Source organism: Corvus kubaryi, unplaced genomic scaffold (assembly GCF_017639235.1).
Source record: "Corvus kubaryi isolate FWS band 111438036 unplaced genomic scaffold, C.kubaryi_AGA036_p1.0 37312, whole genome shotgun sequence".
Taxonomy (NCBI): Eukaryota; Metazoa; Chordata; class Aves; order Passeriformes; family Corvidae; genus Corvus; species Corvus kubaryi.
In genome coordinates, this window is record NW_024581098.1 from 3,493,929 (window position 1) to 3,512,769 (window position 18,841).

Here is an 18,841-nt window from a genome sequence, read left to right on the forward strand (position 1 = left end):
TGTTAGCAAGAAAGTGGGTTAAAATAACTTCTTCATGTTTGCACCATGTAAGCATAAATTATTTCCTGTAATAACTTAATAATGACATTGTGACTGTTTGGAATGATGAGCCTAATTAGAAAGCAGATGTTTGTGGTGCCCCACTTGATTTAACAGTCAACAATTCCTATGAATAGTCCAGGAAAAGGCAATCAGTTTAAAACAATGCATTGGGTGGCATCTGTATATCCATGTAAACATTTCATCCACAGTGTTTTAAAGCACTATTTTGATCTATGATTTAGATTAAAAGAGACAAATCTAGAATTTTTTCAGTGTCTGTGCTTCTTATTCCACATGAGGTCGTAGCCACCAGATAAATCCCCAGCAGGAGATTCATCTTCTGCATCCTCAGGTAGCAAAACTGGGAGCTGTGCAGCTCTTGCTGCATGCTGAGCATGCAGTCAGAGTAAGAAAAGGCAACCATGCAGTGAAGGACTCCTCCTTAGATGCTCTCCAAAAGAAACTTCAGGGGGCATTTGCTGTCCCTTTTTTTAGAGGTTTAGATTTGCCCTTTTGAACACTCAGAATGATAGATATGTTACATTTTTAAAATTATGGCTGTAAGCATTCCATGGTGTATTTTAAGCACTATGAGAGCTGACATACAGTGTTTTAAAATTAGTGATGAAGTCCTGCCAATAAGGAAAGTAAATATCAAATATAATAGTTTTCCCAATGTTATTACAGAAAACATCTAAGAAACATAATGGGAAAGTGTTCAGGAATTCTAATCTGATTTTTGGAAGTGCACACTTAGTCTGTACACCATCAGTTGCACAATTTCTCCTGAATATTATAAATTGCTCTATAGTTGAAAAAGATAATCTAGTTATGATAGTTAATCATTCCAAGCATTCAGATTTTAAAAGTAAATTTTTCATCTAGTAGTAGGATAGAAGAAATGTAAAGATGTATACAAATTACTATGTATTCATCTAGCTGACTAGTTCAGCTAGCTAGTGCAGAGCTATTAACAAAACATTTGATTTCAAAACTATTGTTAGTATCAGAAATTGGCTTGATTTTCTTTAATATAGTCTTGTAATATTTTATAGTGTTGTAGTAGTTTATAAACATTTTGAGTCCTTAGACACTCCAAATAATTTAATTATAAGTCTCCACTGTTTTTGTGTTTTAAATATATCGATAATGTGTTTGAGAGATGGTAATGGTTGATACTTAGTATTTCTGCAAATGTGTTCTGTCTAAAAATCATGTAGAAAGCTGTGTATGCTATTTCAAAAAATATTCTGGAGAAACCATGTTACTTGGGAAGATTGTTGCCAAAAGGGATTCCTGTCGCAGTGTAAGGAGCATCTTAAAGCCACAGGGAATGAATACCTGAGAAAGGTTATTAGGACAAAGAGGTTTAGGTAAAGGCAGAGAGTCCTTTTCAGCACCCTACAAAGTAAAATGAATTAATGGAGTGTTTATAATCGATGAGTAAATAGGCAGACCCTGTCAGAAAGTTACTATCTAGAGAAGAAGGGAGATGCTTGTAACAGGGAAATCTTCTGAATCTAAAAGTGTAATGCACTCAGGGTCTGATTTTGTTGATATTTTGATTAAGAAATTATTCACATACTTTGAAAGAAGAACTTTCCTTGTTAAAGTGTGGGAACAGAGTACTTAAGAAACCTGCCACGTGGATGCTGAATTACCACACTGGGGTGCTGCAGTCTTCTTTCAGTTCTGATACAGCTGATCACAAAAGGCTTTCCTTGTTGGCTGGGTAAATAAGGATAACGTACAACACAGGGAATACAATGTTTTAAAATGTCATTCTTACCTCAGGCACAAAAATCAGGCAAAAGGATTTCATTTGAAAATAAATTTCAGACATTAAAACTGTATTTTAATTTGAAAATGGGGAAATATACACAAATCTGAACATTGCTGATGTCATAAAGGCTTCTTTCCTGATACAAAATATTTCATTAAAATAGGATGTACAATTAGAAATACAATTTTTCTGAATTTTTTTCCCTTTGTTTTTTAACAGATAGTGCCTTTGTGGATTGCTCCCAACCTGTTAACATTCTCTGGATTTGTCATGATTTTATTTAATTATTTTCTATTATCTTTTTATGACTGGGACTACACTGCCTCAGGTAAATTTCTTCACACTGTAATTTTTCAGAATAAATGAACTGCTTATACTTCTGAATGTTACAGGGAGCTATCAGACACTTGAATCTTCCACTTACTCCCTTAATGAGGCTCCTATATGTGCATGTAGAAGAATCTACCTCACACATAGCATTATAAATTTAGATCATTTTATTGAAAAATCTTATTTTATTTTACCCCTAAAATGGGTTTCAGCATATGCTGCTTGAAGTCTCTGATAAGATCTCATTTTATTTAAAGTTCATTCCAGGGTTTAAATACACAGCCAAAATCCACCTGAATATTCTCCATAACATTTTCATTGATTTCACATTTCCTAATACCTAAACTGATGCCTGAATGAGTTCATTTCCCTTTCATTACTCCACACATACACACCCCCTATTCAAGACTACTTCTAGACAGAAGCATAGTTTCTAAATAAATGTCTCTTCAAATTATGACTTTCGAAGTTTGACTCCATGTTTGCTCCTCATTGTAAACTAAGTCAGAAATTTTTTGGATCTGATTGCTCCTGAGTGTAGGACATGTTTGGTTTGGGCTTCTCAGACCAGCTCTTGGAGGCCACAGAAAATAGTAAGAATCTTCCAGGTGATTAATATGTAAAATATATTTAGATAAAAGGCTTTGATTTTCTTTAAACTAGACAATTTAGTGAAGAGAACACTTTTATTTCCTGAAATAACTACATTTAGCTGCCTTTCATTTTTTATGCCTGTGGTTAGCTTCAGGATGTACCCTTTGGTGTGAGCTGTTTGTACATTTATCATAGCAATTCTAGAGGCAGGGATACTTATTAGCAGTTTTGGGTCAAAAGTTACGTTTTGAGGACCAGCTTGTTAAATAGTTGTCTGGCCTCATTCTTAAACACTTGGGGTTTTTTTATCAATGCAGATGATAGTTACTCAGACTGTAATAAAAGAGCATCCAGAGCAGATCTTTTCAGTGGGATGATGTTATCTTGACACATTCTCAGCAGATATATGTGGAACTTGAAGACATTTGAAATGGTGATTAAGTCTGTTAGAGTTGAGACCTGTATGAGTAGTTTGCAAGCTCTTCCTCAGTCCACATCGGTACCCATCATTTCTCAATTTTTGGAAAACTTTCATGCAAGCTAAAGAGCATTTTGGGTATCATATATCAATCCTATACCTAGGATCAGAAATAAACGACCTAATTTCCTGCACAGTTGGTTTTCATTCTACAGTTTGCAGATTTGTAGCTAGGAGTCAGGAATTGTCATCGTTTCTTTCAGAATGGTGAGATGAGGCACTGAGAGAAAGGTAGTCAGGGCACTACTTTAGGTGCAGGCATCTCCTGGCATCTTTCATGCAAAGACACACCTCTGTATGCTGGAATTCCCTGTGTTTGGTGCCAAATGACAGAAACCTGAGAGAGCATTGCATTTACAGTTGTTTAGTGTTGATGTAGTATTGGGTGATGTTTAAGTTAAATAGAACCCTCTTTGGAAAAAGGATCGATTTCCTTAAAAGAGCAACAATAACCTTAGGTTAGTGCTATCAGCAGAGCAAAACCAGAACTGGCCTCTGTCCAATTCAGCTATCTCTTCCTTTTTCTCAAGAGGAAAAAAATAAGGGTGGTAATATTTCTGCTAGCCTAAGGACAAAAGTGCTGCCCAAACCCCAGACTGGCACTGATAATCATGCTTGAAAACTTTTTTTTTCCCCTCTATATAGTCCATGAACATTAACTAATTTTTCAATGGATAGTCTTCCCATGACCTGTGAAAATTTTTGCCTAGTTATTATCATTGTTTTGTGCAATACTAGAGTCATTTCAGGACCAAAACCCTCTGCATTACCTTTTGTCCTTTACGGTGTAAACACATTGAAGCCTGCTCAGTGCTTCTTTGCTAGAGCTCACCGATGCCCGAAGGTCAGACGCCAGCATTGCAATCTGTTTGATGCAGTGGGTTAATCAGTGGCAGCTCGGTTGTATGTATATGTGTATCTTGGGGGATTTCTTTGGTGTTAACCCCTGTTACACTGACTCACTACCCCCCCCATTTTTTTCAGGTACCAGTCCTGGACTTGTTCCCACCTGGGTGTGGCTGTTCAGTGCTTTTACCACCTTCTGTGCTTACGCTTTAGGTAATGTACAGTGAAATAATTTGCATGTCTGACATTTTCATGTAATTTTATCTTCAAATTTACTGGTGCTGATTCTGAGATAAAGAGGCATTGTGGCTAAATTACTGATCTCTTTCCAAAACAGCTCTCTTTTTGATTAAAAACAAACAAACAAAAAAACCCCAAGCCACAACACAAGAAAAACCCGTTCATAAGACTTAAACACCCCCCCCCCAAAAAAGCATATTAAGTAATATATTCGAGGATCTATTACAGTAACTCTTATCCATCTTGAAAGTTCAAATTATTTTAGAGATACAATAGAAATCATTATATAGCAGCAATCTAGTTCCAATCCCCCTGCCGTGGGCAGGGACACCTTCCACTAGATCAGGTTGCTCAGAGCCCCATCCAGCCTGGCCTTGAACACTTCCAGGGATGGAATGTTCCCAACTTCTCCAGGCAACCCAATCCAGTGCCTCACCACCCTCACAGTAAAGGTTTTCTTGCTAATACCTAATCTAACCGTACCTTCTTTCAGTTTAAATCCATTCCCTACGTGCCCTTGGAAGAAGTCCCTCTCCAGCTCTCTTGCAGCTCCCTTTAGGTACTGGAAGGCTGCTCTAAGGTCTCCTTGTAGCTTTCTCTTCTCCATGCTGAACACCTCCAACTCTCTCAGCCTGTCTTCATAGGGGAGTCACTGCTGTTTGGTTTCATAAAAATCTTTGTCCCCTGATGATGACATTCTGAGAAGCTTCCTGACACCAGCATTAGCAGAGGGTGCTTTTAAGATAGGAAAAATAAAGGACAAAGCAGAAAAAGGGAAATTGTTAGGTGTTTAAGTGCTTAAGGTGTGTGTCAGGAGAGATGGTGATGACAGATGTGATGACAGACCTTAGCTTCTTATGGAAATAAGTATCTTTTTTTCCTTTCCTCTTGCTGTTTTTCTCCTATAACACCTACACCTCAATTTCATATTCCATTTTTACTGCTTTATATGGTGCTATGACTGTATTTTTAGGTACATTGCACCTTGCTGTGCAGTGGTATGAAGACATAGACCTGAAATGATGCTGACCTGGGAGTGAGATCCACGTTAGTGTGGCTTTTTCACTTTCTCTTCCAAAGCTCTCTCATTCCAAACTAGTCTTTCCACAACATGGTGCAACAGAGTTATTTTTCTGGGGAGACTCAAGGTAGTATATTTAAAGGGACTGCACAGTTTTGTGTAATAAGGGTCCAGAAAGGCTGGATATATTTAAAGAAGGAAATCTTAAAGGCACAAGAGCAGGCTGTCCCTATGTGCTAAAAGATGAACCATCAGGGAAGAAGACTGGCCTGGCTGAATAGGAAGCTTTCACTGGAACCTGGGGAGAAAAAAAGAGTTTATGACCCTGGGAAATAGGGGCAGACAACTCAGGAAGGGTACAAGGATGTCATCATGTCTTCTAGAGAGAAAATTAGATTGGTGAAAGCTCAGCTACAGCTCAATGTGGCCATGTTGTGAAAGATAATACAAAGTGGTTTTATAAATACATTAAAAAAAAGAGGGCCAAGGAAAATCTCCATTCTTTATTGGAGGTGGAGGGGAGCATTGTAACCAAAGATGAGGAAAAGGCTGAGGTACTTGATGCCTTCTTTCCCTCAGTCTTCAACAGAAAGACCTGATATCCTCAAGTCAGGTGGCCTGCTGAGTTGGTAGACAGGGACAGGGAGCACACTGACCCCCTGGAACCCAGGAGGGAGCAGTCAGTGCCCTGCTGTGCCCCTTGACACTCACAAGTCTGTGGGGCCGGATGGGATCCACACCAGGGTACTGAGAGAGCCGCTGGAAGAGCCAGGCTGCTCCATCATTTATCACCAGTCCTGGTGAGCCAGGGGGAACCCAGAGAACTGGAGGTTGGCCAGTGTGATGCCCACCTGCAGGACGGGTTGGAAGGAGGATCTGGGGAACTACAGGCCTGTCAGCCAGACCTTGGTGTCTGGGAAGGTTACGGAACAGATCATCTTTAGTGTCATTATGCAGCACATGCAGGACAACCAGGGGATCAGACCTGTTTAACAGCTTTATCAATGATTTGGATGAGGGGATTGAGTGCACCCTCAGTGAGTTTGCAGATGACACCAAGCTGGGTGGGAGTGTTGATCTGCTGGAGGGCAGGAATGCTCTGCAGAGGGATCTGGACAGGCTGGATCTGTGAGCTGAGGCCAGTGATATGAGGTTCAACAAGGCCACGTGCCAGGTCCTGCACCGGGGTCACAACAACCCCAGGCAGCACCACAGGCTGGGGAAGAGTGGCTGGAAAGTGACCCAATGGAAAAGGACCTGAGGACGCTGGTTGACAGTGGCTGAACATGAGCAGGTGTGTGCCCAGGTGGCCAAAAAGGCCAATGACATCCTGGCCTGCATCAGAAAGCTTTTGTCCAGCAGGACGAGGGCAGCGATGGTCCCTCTGTATTCGGCACTGGTGAGGCCACACCTCGAATCCTATGTTCAGTTCTGGGCCCCTCACTACAGGAAAGACATTGAGGTGCTGGGGCATGTCTGGAGAAGGGCAACGGAGCTGGGGAAGGGTCTGGAGCACAAATCCTATGAGGAGCAGCTGAGGTATCTGGGGATGTTTTGTCTGGAGAAAAGGAGGCTCAGGGGGAACCTTATCACTCTCTACAACTACCTGAAAGGAGGCTGTAGCAAGGTGGGGGTTGGTCTCTTCTCTCAGACAATGATCAACAGGATAAGAGGGAATGACCTCAAGCTGTGCCAGGGGAGGTTCCTGATTGCTATCAGGAAGAAATTTTTATCTGGAAGTGTGGTTAAGCCTTGGAATGGGCTGCCCAGGAAGGTGGTGGAGTCATCACCCCTGGAAGGTGTTCAAGAAACTACTGGACGTGGCACTTAGAATTATGACTTAGTTGACATGGTGATGTTCAGTCAGAGGTTGAACTCAGTGACCTTGGAGGTCTTTCCCTTAATGAGAACCTTAATGAGTCTATTCTTTGATTCTAAATGTACCCTCTCCTTGGAGCTGTTTCTGGTGAGGCCATTGCAGTGTAGCCATACATTTGTGTGCCATATTGGAGATCCTCAGGCTACGTACAGATGTGTTTTATGTTTAGGCTGCAGTGCTGTGTAAAGGGGCTGACCACTTTTGGAATCACACCCATGCATGTAGAGCCATCTTGATTGACCTGGGGTATCCCCTTGGGCAGACATCTCCCTCTGCATTGTACATGCCTTGGCATAGCTATTCAATTGGTGAGATTGTGCCAAAATCTTCTTGTCTGGGATTTCTTTGTATTTGTACCATAAAAAGCAATGGGACAACCATCCTTTGTCAGATTTCTCCAGCCACTCTCTGTACTCAGAAGCAGTGGTTTCTTTTGTGAAAACCATTTTTTATGTCATTGTATGGAATTTAATGAAGTGACTATTGTTTCATGAATTGGAATTACATATTGGAAGTGTTACTGTATGGCACCCCAGTAGGCACATGGGAAGTTCAGCTTCTGAGATTTTTAATGTAGATGGTATCTGCCAGTGAAGCCTGTAGTTCCCAATACTTGGAAGACAAGGAATATGATGCTGACAGTCAAAGCTATAATGAACTAATGTATATGTAGATTTTTATGTCTGCTGTCCAAGCCACTTCATGAAATATTTAGTCTCAGATTTAATTTTGCATGGCCAAAGTTTTCCCTCTGGAAGACTGCAAAGAGCCATAATAACTAACTAAATATGCAACTGTAATCTTTCTCAGCTTATTTTAATGACACAGTTACTGTCTCCAAATTCCCTAGCATGCTGTTCTTCCCCACCCCTGCTTTTTTAAGGTGGTTTGGTATCATTTCCTTTCCATGAAATAGAGTGCTCTTTGCTGTTACTTTGAATTCTACTCCTTAAAAGTTACATAAACTTCAATAAAACTGAATATTTATGAACTTTTGTGAGGGAGAATCATAATATAAGAATTCTAAAGCAATGGAAGTGTGAAACAGTGTATGTCCACTACTGAACACACACCATCACTGGCATGAATGATTTCAAACCGAAACCTAAACCAGAAAATATTTTCAGTCTCTTAAAAACCTAATGAAACTACATGGAAAATGTGGTTAAGGATTTCTGAAAATCCAATTTTATGTATGTGACATATAGTTCCTGTATTTTTCTTCATGACAATTATATTTAGAAGTACTGTATTTTATGCAACATTATAAGTCTCTTTTTAGAAAAACCAAAGTTTTTGCAAAATGAGAACCACTAGTTCACTGTGAGGTACATATTTTAGTATCTATATACTTGTGTGACAACCTAAAACTTATAAACAGACAAATCTTCTAACATTCTTATTTTAAATACTAACACCTGTGTAACTGAATTCTGCCTGATTTGGGATAGGTGTTCTTGGACTGTAAAACACCATAAACTCTTTAGGATTGTTTACATCCTTATTTCCTAGTTAAGTTTCAGAGATACTGTTTAATGAATGGAAGAATTTCTACTTCCATAGCAACACCATTCAAGTAACCTAAAACTTATACTGTTTTCTTTCAGCACATTTCAGAAAGATGCTGAAAATTCAGTGGAAATGTTAATAGAGAGAGAATGTGTCTCTAGAAGGAGGCAAGCTGTATTTGAAATCCTCTATGAGATATTTAAGTTTTAGAGTTGTGAGAACTGTCTCAAGAGATTTGTATTTTAGCGGAGGATAACTCACAGCTGCTTAGGTATTACAATAGAGATATAGTCTAAAATCTGCACAAAGTGAAATCCCATGTTTTCCTGGTTTAGATCTCTGAACTATATTTACATTATACAAAACTCATAGTACTGCCAAATAATCTGGAGAAGTAAGTAGTATATGATCTACAGCAGCTGTGGTGTCTTTGGTCTCACTATGCTGGGTTGTGTTCCTAGTCAGTTTTGGGTTATTAATGCCATCAATAGTTAATAATTGTTAGCTATAGCACCTTCCAAGTAATATAAAAAAGAAAAACATCTCCATTTTATTTTGAGATTCAAGACAACAATAAGTAATCTGTAGGGTTTGTTCTCTTTCCTAAGAGGTTCATCCTGCATCTTTGTACTTAAGAGGAAAATATTTCTATTTTTCTCCTGCACAGTCTCAGAAAAGAGACTAAGGGTATGGTTTGACTTTACAACTAAGAAAGGTTACAGCTTCTAGACCACCTTTCTCCTCCCTGCATTCACCATCCCTCCCTTGTGCCATCTCCCATGCATTTTGTACCATTCACAGCACCAATTCAGTGACCCACAAGAAAATGTAATGTTTGCTGACTTTCCACCATCTGAACAGGCTGCAGGTTGCCCTGTTCGACCGCAGTGAACTATCAGATCAACTCAAACCATACTGTCCAACTACACCCTCAGAGTAAGGTCCAGAACAGTGTTGGACCATTTTTCAAGCACTCAATACTAAAAGTGATCAGCACATAATGCACCTTAACTATAATGCATTCTTAGAATCATATAATTGTACATGTTGGAAAAGACCTTTAAGGTCATCACGTCCAACCATGAACACAGCACTGCCAAGTCCACCACTAAACCATGTCCCCAAGTCTGCACATCTTCCAAACACCTCCAGCAATGGTGACTCCACCTCTTCCCTGAGCAGCCTGTTCCAATGCTTGACAACTGTCTTGGTGAAGAAATTTTTCCCAATGTCCAATGTGACCCTGGTCCCCTGGTGTGACCTGGGGCCATTTCTTCTTTTCCTGTCACTTGTAACCTGGGAAAAGAGACTGACCCCCATCTCACTAAAACCTCCTTTCACATAGTCGTAGAGAGTGATAAGGCCACTCCTGAGCCTCCTTTTCTTCAGGACAAGAACCAGGACAAGAACCAGCTCCCTCAACCACTCCTCATAAGACCTGTGCTCCAGACTCTTCCCCAGCTCTGTTGCCCTTCTCTGGACACCTCCCAGCACCTCAGTGTCTTTCTTGTAGTGAAGGGCCCAGAACTGAACACAGGACTTGAGATGTGGCCTCACCAGTGCCGAGTGCAGGATCGCTGCCCTGGTCCTGCTGGACACACGCTTTCTGATGCAGGCCAGGATGCCATTGGCCTTTTTGGCCACCTGAACACACTCTTGTTTGAAACTGAAAAACACTTTGAAATATATGGAGGCACAAATACAAATAAATTTTGTGAAATTTGCTCCTTGAAGCTGCCATGTAACTGTTAGTCATTGAGGTATTGAGCATTCAGCAACTTAAATGCCTTAGTGAATCTACCCCACAAGGCTCGAAGGGTCCACAACACCTATGGATGGGCAAGAAGCCCTATGGACACTTTTCAGCACTTGAAACTAATTGCAGGGACTGATGTAAAAGTGTTTCAAGACCACTGGGGGCAAGTAATTATGAGTGTCTTTCTAAAACTTACAAGGAAGGAGGCATTCAGTTTCAGAGCTAAGGACAGAAAAATTACTTGATAACTGGATCAAATATTTTATGAGCAGTTCTAACCTGTTGGCATTGAGGGGGCTGCTGTGCTTCAGTTTGCTGTCATGAGTGTAATTTTCCTGCATGTTATATATAGCAGTAGTGAAGTGTATGTGAAGAAAGCTACTCCTTTTGTTGTGCTCTAATTCCTTGTTTCTTTTCCTTTCTCAATCCTTCTAGACTCCATAGATGGGAAACATGCTCGAAGGACTCAGTCCAGTACTCCTCTGGGAGAATTATTTGACCATGGGCTGGATAGCTGGGCTACCTCCATTTTTGTGCTTTCTTTTTTTTCTGTCTGTTCCCGTGACAATGGGAAGACTGGAGTTTCTGTATATACAATGTATATATATTTAAGCATTGTCTTGTTTAACTTCATGTGTTCACACTGGGAGAAATATAACACAGGAGTTCTTTTTCTTCCTTGGGGATATGATATAAGCCAAGTGGTAAGTATTTATCATCCCTGTTTTGGTTTTGGTTTTGGTTTTTTAACTATGTAATTGTTTTCATAATATTAAAGCAATAGAAAAATGGAGCTCAAGGCAAATAAATTTGGCTGAGATATTGAAAAATGTGAAATTGCAAAGCCCTAAAAGCAATTCAGAAATATTTTCTGCATTTGCAATAAAGAGCTGCTCTTGAGCAAGTTGTCAGCATCAGAGATCCATTGCTGTGCAGGAGAAAAAAGGCTTGCAGCAAGCCTAGCAGCCAGACAGTGCCCATGAGAAAGTCATTTAACTGCATTTGATTTGTGTATTAACAAAAATTACTGTGCTGTCTGAAGTCACAACCATTTTTTCCCTCAATACCAGGTTGCGAGGCACGATGTGAATTAGTCCAAGTAGTATCTGTTAACAGTAATTACCTAGTTATACACTACCAGACCTCAATTCTACCCCATTTTACAACAAATGTGGTGATGGAAATAGCCTTGTACCTATGCAGTGGGCATTAACTGTTGTCAAGTGAGTTCTACCTTTGAAAAAGAAGTCAGTCATCATGGATGTCAAAAAATCATAGACATTCAGTAACATGAATTACTTATCAGCCCACAGTCAGCACCAGCTGAGTTCTTGTCTGGTTTACAGCCCTATCTTGAGGTGGACCTCTTCAGAAACATGGCCAGGGCACCACAGTGAATGGTATCCTCAGTGCACAGATGAGTAACAGTATTAACCAGCACTTCCAAGGGCCCAGCACTGGGATTTCTCTGGGCTGGCTTATCTGTGTCTCAGAAAGCCAAGGTCTTGCAGCCTGAAGAGCACAGTCAGTCTTCTGAGCTTCCTGTCACAGGCACGAGATGAAAGGTGCAGCCAAATAATTGAAAAGAAGTTTGACAAATACTCAAATATGTGTTTTAATGGAAATACAGTATTCGAATTAATGGCTGCAGATGTATTGCTGTAAACAATCAGGATCCAGTGGTTTGAGAACAACTCAGAGATGGTGGTCCAGCTGTGGTGCATCTGTGTTGTCCCCTAGAAAATAAGTTTTGGGAGAAGAAGTTGGCTCAGGACTAAGACATTAGGCAGCCAGCTGGTGTGCAAGTTTCAGCCATGTCTGTGTAAGGCTTCTTTGTGAAGTTCTTCCAGCAGGAGAGGAATAGCCTATTTCACTTGTTGCTCAGATGATCACTGTACATGTGAATGTTTAGAAAGCTCTGCTGGATTGCTACAGCATCCAAAGTGTATTAGTGGTTAAGTCTGGGAATGGATATCAACTAGCAGAGCAGTACTGTTAACTCTGTCAGTGCCTGTTAGTGACCTGTGCCTGTGGCACTGTTTGCCTGTGGCACTGTTTGCCTGTGGCACTGTTTTCTCATCTGGGAAATAATGGGATTAATATTTCCCTGCCTGACAGATTTTTGGCAAGGCTGAATATCAGTAAAGTTTGTAAACTGCTTTGATTAACTGGGATGGAAGGTGATAACAAGTGCTGTTTCCTGTTCCCCTCTGATGCTGAACTGCTGTCCTGCTTACTTGCTTTCTAGTACCTTCTGTGATGACTTGGTTACAGTCAAAGTGATAAGCTTGTAAATGTAAGGATTTTTTTGTGCTATTTAGCACAGTCATCAGAAGTGGTGGAAGACTGTACTATTGAAAACCCTGTATGTCAGTTTTCCCATCTGTAAAAAATAGCTGTTGTAGTTGTGATTGCCTATGAACAAAGAGAAGGCAGGATTTGTAGATCAAGCTAGGTTTTTTTCCATTAGTCTAAACCACATTACATGCACACCAGAAAGTACATAATGTATTTTTTTCCAGCTCTACTAACTAGTCTAGTAAAATATCTTAATTCCCCTAAAAATGTGTCCTTGTTTTGTAAACCCATTCAGCAAATTTGACATGATACATGCACTATCATCTCCAGTAACTTGGAGGATACTGGGGAAAATAGCAAATGGCTGATGATGAGTAAGAAAGGTAATGTTTTCTTTTGCTGCTGCTTCTCTGCCAGGCATTCCCACAGTCACATTTAGAGGCAGAGAGTAGAAGCACTCACTAGCTGCTTCAAGACTGATTCACAATGTTTAGTTCAGTATTTCCTCCATGGCATTCCTAGCTGGATTGCTGCAGGAATGTGCCTCTCTGTCCTGTCTTCAGTAATTTCACCTACAACTTGATGCTGTTGCATTGACACGTCAGATGCTCAGGTGATTAGTTCCCTGCTTCTGCTTTTAAATTTGATGGTAGCCAGGAAGTTTGGGCTTCGTTATCACCCCAGAACTCAAGAAAAACATTAGTTACTGTAAGTGTTCAAATAGAGGACTGATGGCCTTAATGAGCACTTAGCTGGCATGTGGCTCCCAGGACACTGCTGCTGAGTCAGCTCCGCGGTGCATAAGCACAGACAGCCCGCTCACGGGCTCTGCCTTAGCTGGGGTAGAAAAAGAACTGCTGTTCCTCTTGAAAATAATACCTTGTTGTAGACAGAGAGATCTGTGGGACTTATGCACATCACGTTTTTCTGTGACTTGATGAGTCATCAGAACTGGTAACCCAATTACACTAGCTGGGCTGTAATTGGCACTCCAATTAGCTTTGATTACAGCAGACAACCATTTACAGGAAGCTGTGGTTTGTAAACTTGAAAAATGGCTGTAATGTGTCTGAGAGATGCTTGGTCAGAGGACTGTTACATTTGTGGATCCAGAATCAAGGTGGCAGCAAATGCAGCAGGGAAAGCTATTCCTGTCTCTCCTCCCTCCCGCACAAGGATCTATCCTGTGCGGATTCCTGAGTAGCAGAAAAAGGTGCAGGGAGAGGAGCCTCTGTACCATAGCATCTAGACAATTTTCGTACACTTTTGAGTAAGCACACCTATTGGAAACCCCAAAAGTCCAAAGAAAAGGCTAAAAAATAAACTTCTGCTATGATCTGTGAGAAATTCCCTTGGATACATCTTGTGAAAACGAAGACTTTTATTTTTGTCACAAGGCTAACCAAAGAAAGCTAGTATCTGCAAATTAAGTTTCTTGCAGAAAAAAAAAAAAAAGACAAAACTTTCCTGAGAAATTAAAATTTCTGGCTTCTTGCCATATGTTAATTTTCACGGACATCCTCTTGTTTTGTTTAAAAAATAAGTCTGTTTTCTTTCTGAAGAATTTAATATTACCCTAATTAAATACTCACCTAATCCTGCTGTTGCTTTTCATAAGCCACTGCAGCTGAGTTCATGGCAGGGGAACAAAGTACTAATTTTTCCTTAATATGATGTAACGATACCTCTGCTCCATTGGTGCTGCCTTAAGTGTAATGGGAGATACCCTTTATATACTTAATTAAAAATTCAGAAGTGAAGAGCTGAGTGAGAGCTGCAGTGACCCAGACAATTCCACTCTCCTTCCTCTCCCTCTCCCCATCCGAGGGCAAGCTCAGAAGAAGCACAAGCAGCAAGATCCTAAAGGTGACAGGCAGCTCTCTCTGGCCCAGCCCTTGCCCTGCAAGGAGAGGATGAGCAGAAATCCTACCTGTAGGGAGAGTCATGCCTGAAGGGATGGGTATTGGACCATGAGCCCCAGGGTTTCAGTTTGAGATGCTTTCCCAGCTGCTTCTGCCCGATGGCTTTGGACAGTACCACCTAGAGCCTCTGGGAGAACTCTCTGCCTGCCTTGAACTCTGAATAAATTACGTACACGATGCCCCTAGCACCTGAAACATTGTAGAACTTCCTTTTCTCCTTCCTTTCAGTCAAAGCTGGGGAAGGTTTCTTTCGTGGATGCCATATACCACGTTTTCTTTTGGCAAGCTTTTTTACAGAACTCATGCTGAAATATGTTTCATATGACCTTTTCCAGGGATGTGCTGTGGCAGCCAGTGTTTCAGGAACTGGCAGAGAAATCCCAAACAATACAAGTGCACATCACATCTGGAAAAAAATTCTACCTCTTCTGAGGGGCAAAAAACCTTGTCTATTAAAAGGCAAGATAAGGATGCAAATATGTTGTTCTTTGGTCACATTATCAGGATTCACAATTTAATTTCAGTTGAAAGGATATTCACTTTCAGAGCTTTTTTAATTTGAAGTGTCTGTGGAAAGCATAGCCTTTCTTGTGAAGAAAAAATATTGTTACTTAGTTCCAAAGTTGGAGCACAATGGAATTGTTGAAGTAAGAGAACTGATAGCAGTGAGGAAGCAGTGCTGGCCAGACCGTGGTGTCTGCTTCAAGCTGCCTCCGGACATGGCTGGAAACTGATCTCAATACTCAGTTGAGGGAAACCCCATGGTGTATCCATGTGAAATCTGAACAGAAGAACCTGCTGTGCACAGGCTTTTCCTGCAGCAGACTGCTCCATTCTTAACCACTTGATTATAATTCCCCTTTCTTAATTAATTAATTAATTAATCATCCACACATTTAGCTATTTATCTATAATGTCTAAATGCAAAGTGATCTTCTTGGGTAGAATTTTTCAAAGTCTAAGATTTACAGCCTTCAGCTATTTATTGAAAGGAAAAAACTGAGGAAAAAAAAATAAAATGGAAAAATTGCACATCACATTGAAGTTAACTGCTATTGAAATAGCTTGTAGAAAATAATTCTTACTCTTTTAGGCAAGTGTCACACTCATTATGAGAAAAATAAAGTAGCCTTGTATTTTAAATGACTGTTTCCTAGATGTTTATTTTGAGCACTGTGTTAATGGAAAATATTTCAGCACATGAACAATTAATGCTATAGCAATATGCTATTGAAATTGAATATTACATTAAAATTAATGTCATATTTTTGTGGAATCATAAAGAATTTAAAGGCATATCCACATTTTTTTAAAAGATGACAAAATATTTGATTTTTTTTTCACCATGTAGAATATCACACAGCATACTAAATGTGCCTGTGTGTAAAACAGAAATGGTAAATCAATGGTAAGAAAAAAGAATGTATGTACACACAAAATCTAAAATATTGTGGTCACAAAACTTACACCTGAAATAGTGGAAAGACATGAAAGAGATGCTGATTTAAAAATATCCAATGTTTTAGAGAGCAGGTAAGAGGCTAGAAGGTAGAAGACCTTGAGGGGTTATACTGCCTTATGTATACACAGAACTTTCCCAATGCCACATCAAAGAATTATTCTGATTTTACACAGGAACAAATGTGACTATGTCTCTGTTATTTACAAAATTTTGGCAAGATAGGGAGTCCCTGCTCAGAATCCAGCTGTCCTGCTCTCAGCCATATCAAAGAGCCTACAAATTAACACCTTGTGTTTTCACATTTTTCTCAGCATAAGTATTCCTCATACTCATAGACAAGGTCTTGTCAAGCCAAAAATACTCCTGGTCAGATGCTGCGGAGAGATGGAATCCCAGATTGTATCTGTCTACACTACCTTGCTATATAGTTGTCACTTGTGTTAATGTGGTGGGCTGGATGTCACCAAAGCTGCCCTATCACTCCCCTCTGCAACTGGACAGGGGAGAGAAAATAATAATGAAAGGCTCATGAGCTGAGAGAGGGACAGGGAGAGATCACTCATTAATTACTATAATGGGCAAAACAGACTCAGCTTGGGGATATTAATTGAATTTATTATGAACCAAAATCAAAGCAGGATAATGAGAAGTAAAACAAATCTTAAAAACACCTTTCCCCCACCTCTCCCTTCTTTCTGGGCTCTACCTCCACTTCCCTACTGGCACAGGGAGACAGGGAATGGGGGTTATGGTCAGTTCATCACAGGTTGTTTCTGCTGCTGCTCAGGGAGAGGAGTCCTTCCCCTTCTACAGCATGGCATCCCTCCCATGGGAGACAGTTCTCCATGAAGTCCAATGTGAGTCCATCCCACAGGCTACAGTTCTTCATGAACTGCTGTAATGGGGGTACCTTTCCATGGGTACAGTCATTCAACCCGCTCCAGTGTGGGTCCCCCACAGGGTCACAGGTCCTGCCAGGAAACCTGCTCCTGTGGGGGCTTCTCTCTCCACGGGTCTGCAGATCCCTGCCAGGACCCTGCTCCAGCACAGGCCTCCCACAGGTTCACAGCTCTCTCTCAGGCACCCACCTGCTCCTCATGGGCTGCAGGTGGATCTCTGCACCCCCGTGGATGTCCATGGAGTACAGGAGCACAGCTGCCTCACCATGGGCTGCAGGGGAATGTCACCTCCAGTGCCTGGAGCATCTCCTCCCCCTCCTTTCCACTGACCTTGTTGTGTACAGGGCTGTTCCTCTTGCATATTCTCACCCCTTTCTTCTCTGTCAGTAATTACAACAATTTCCTTTTAAAATATGTTGGCCAGTGGTGGGTCCATCTATGTCTGGTGTTAGCTCTGCTGGACATGGGAAAAGTTTGTAGCAGCATCTCACAGAAGCCACCCTTGTAGTCCCCCTGCTACCAAAAACTGGCCACACAAACCAAATACAATTATTTAATTTGGACTTCTCATTTTACAAAAGGCTGCAATTATTTTTGCTTGCTGAAGACTACACTTATATCTGAAAAGTACTAAAGCTAGTTGATAGTAGAGAGATAAGTAAAAAATTTGGCCATCTTTTCTTAAGTAGAATTATTCAGTTGCACTTAGGAACACTGCTTTACTTTTACTTTTTTTTTAACCAGCAGTGCCTCTAAAACAGTTTATACAGCTGATTAACAGACTTAGGTTTTGCTAATAATTTTGACAATCTTCAATTTTTTCCTAGTATACCTTGGATCAAGGGACACAGCCATTTTCTTATCATTCCTTTCTAAAGATGGTGTGCTTTCTAAAGCCAGAGACTGCTTTAGAAAGCTGCTTTTTAAAGCAGGAGACTGCTTCGCTCTAGTCAAAGTCATGAATCCTTAAAAAACAATATACCAAAATTTTGAAGCCAAGGAGTGTTTTTTTTTCATATGCTACATCTGATAAGTAAGAGGCAATCTTGACCTGGGAGTCTTGCATCACCAAATCCCAGGGCAGGGCATTCCCTGTGAGAGCCCATTGCATCCGCACTCCCGTTCCTAGACATGCGCTGACATCTGACAGTGATGCTCATGATTGCCCTGCCAAAAGTACTGACTGCAATAGTGCTTAATACTGAAGTTCCTCTTTTATCACTTGCCAAAAATGTCTGTTCAGGATTCAATGTGTGAGGGTAAGTTCAGGCTTCATCAAAGCCAGTTGGAGTTCTGCCATCAACTTTGATGGGGTCGGGATTCCATCCATCATGTCTTATGGGTAATATAATACAATTTCTTCAGGAAGCCAAATGTTAGCTCTGATGTAGTGGATTGCAAAACCCATTATAAGTGTCCTTCACACTGACCAAAATTTGACTCACTGTCTTCAGTGGCCTGAGACATAGTGACACTCAGTATTGCCTGCTCTTCTCTGCTGCAGATCTGTTGTGCTGCTGGTTCTTGCAGAGGCATTTCAAACATCAGTGTTTGCAGTTCCACAATGCCAAATCCAAGCAAAACCTCTTAGAGATCTACATACTGATGACACTGAACTGTGCCATAAATCAAATCCCTCCTGATGGGAGAGAATTTTTTAAAATCCTTGCAAGGAGTTTCAAAAGATAAACTGAGACTTTTCCTTGAGTTTCAATGCTGCCGGATAGTTGTTCCTTAAGTCTTACCAGAGAAACAGAGCCACTAGTGTGACCCAGGTACAGC

General features: G+C 40.7%; 1 protein-coding gene across 3 annotated transcripts in view; it reads left to right on the forward strand.

The window, feature by feature from the left end:
* The window catches only part of LOC121665139 (ethanolaminephosphotransferase 1-like), a 56,375-nt gene that overhangs the window by 16,525 nt on the left and 21,009 nt on the right, over window positions 1-18,841 (forward strand). For all 3 annotated transcript variants that reach the window (XM_042029053.1, XM_042029055.1, XM_042029054.1), the window contains 3 exons: window positions 2,045-2,153; window positions 4,212-4,286; window positions 10,914-11,182. In XM_042029053.1, coding sequence (XP_041884987.1) covers window positions 2,045-2,153; window positions 4,212-4,286; window positions 10,914-11,182 — 453 coding nt within the window. The remainder of the gene's footprint in view (window positions 1-2,044; window positions 2,154-4,211; window positions 4,287-10,913; window positions 11,183-18,841) is intronic.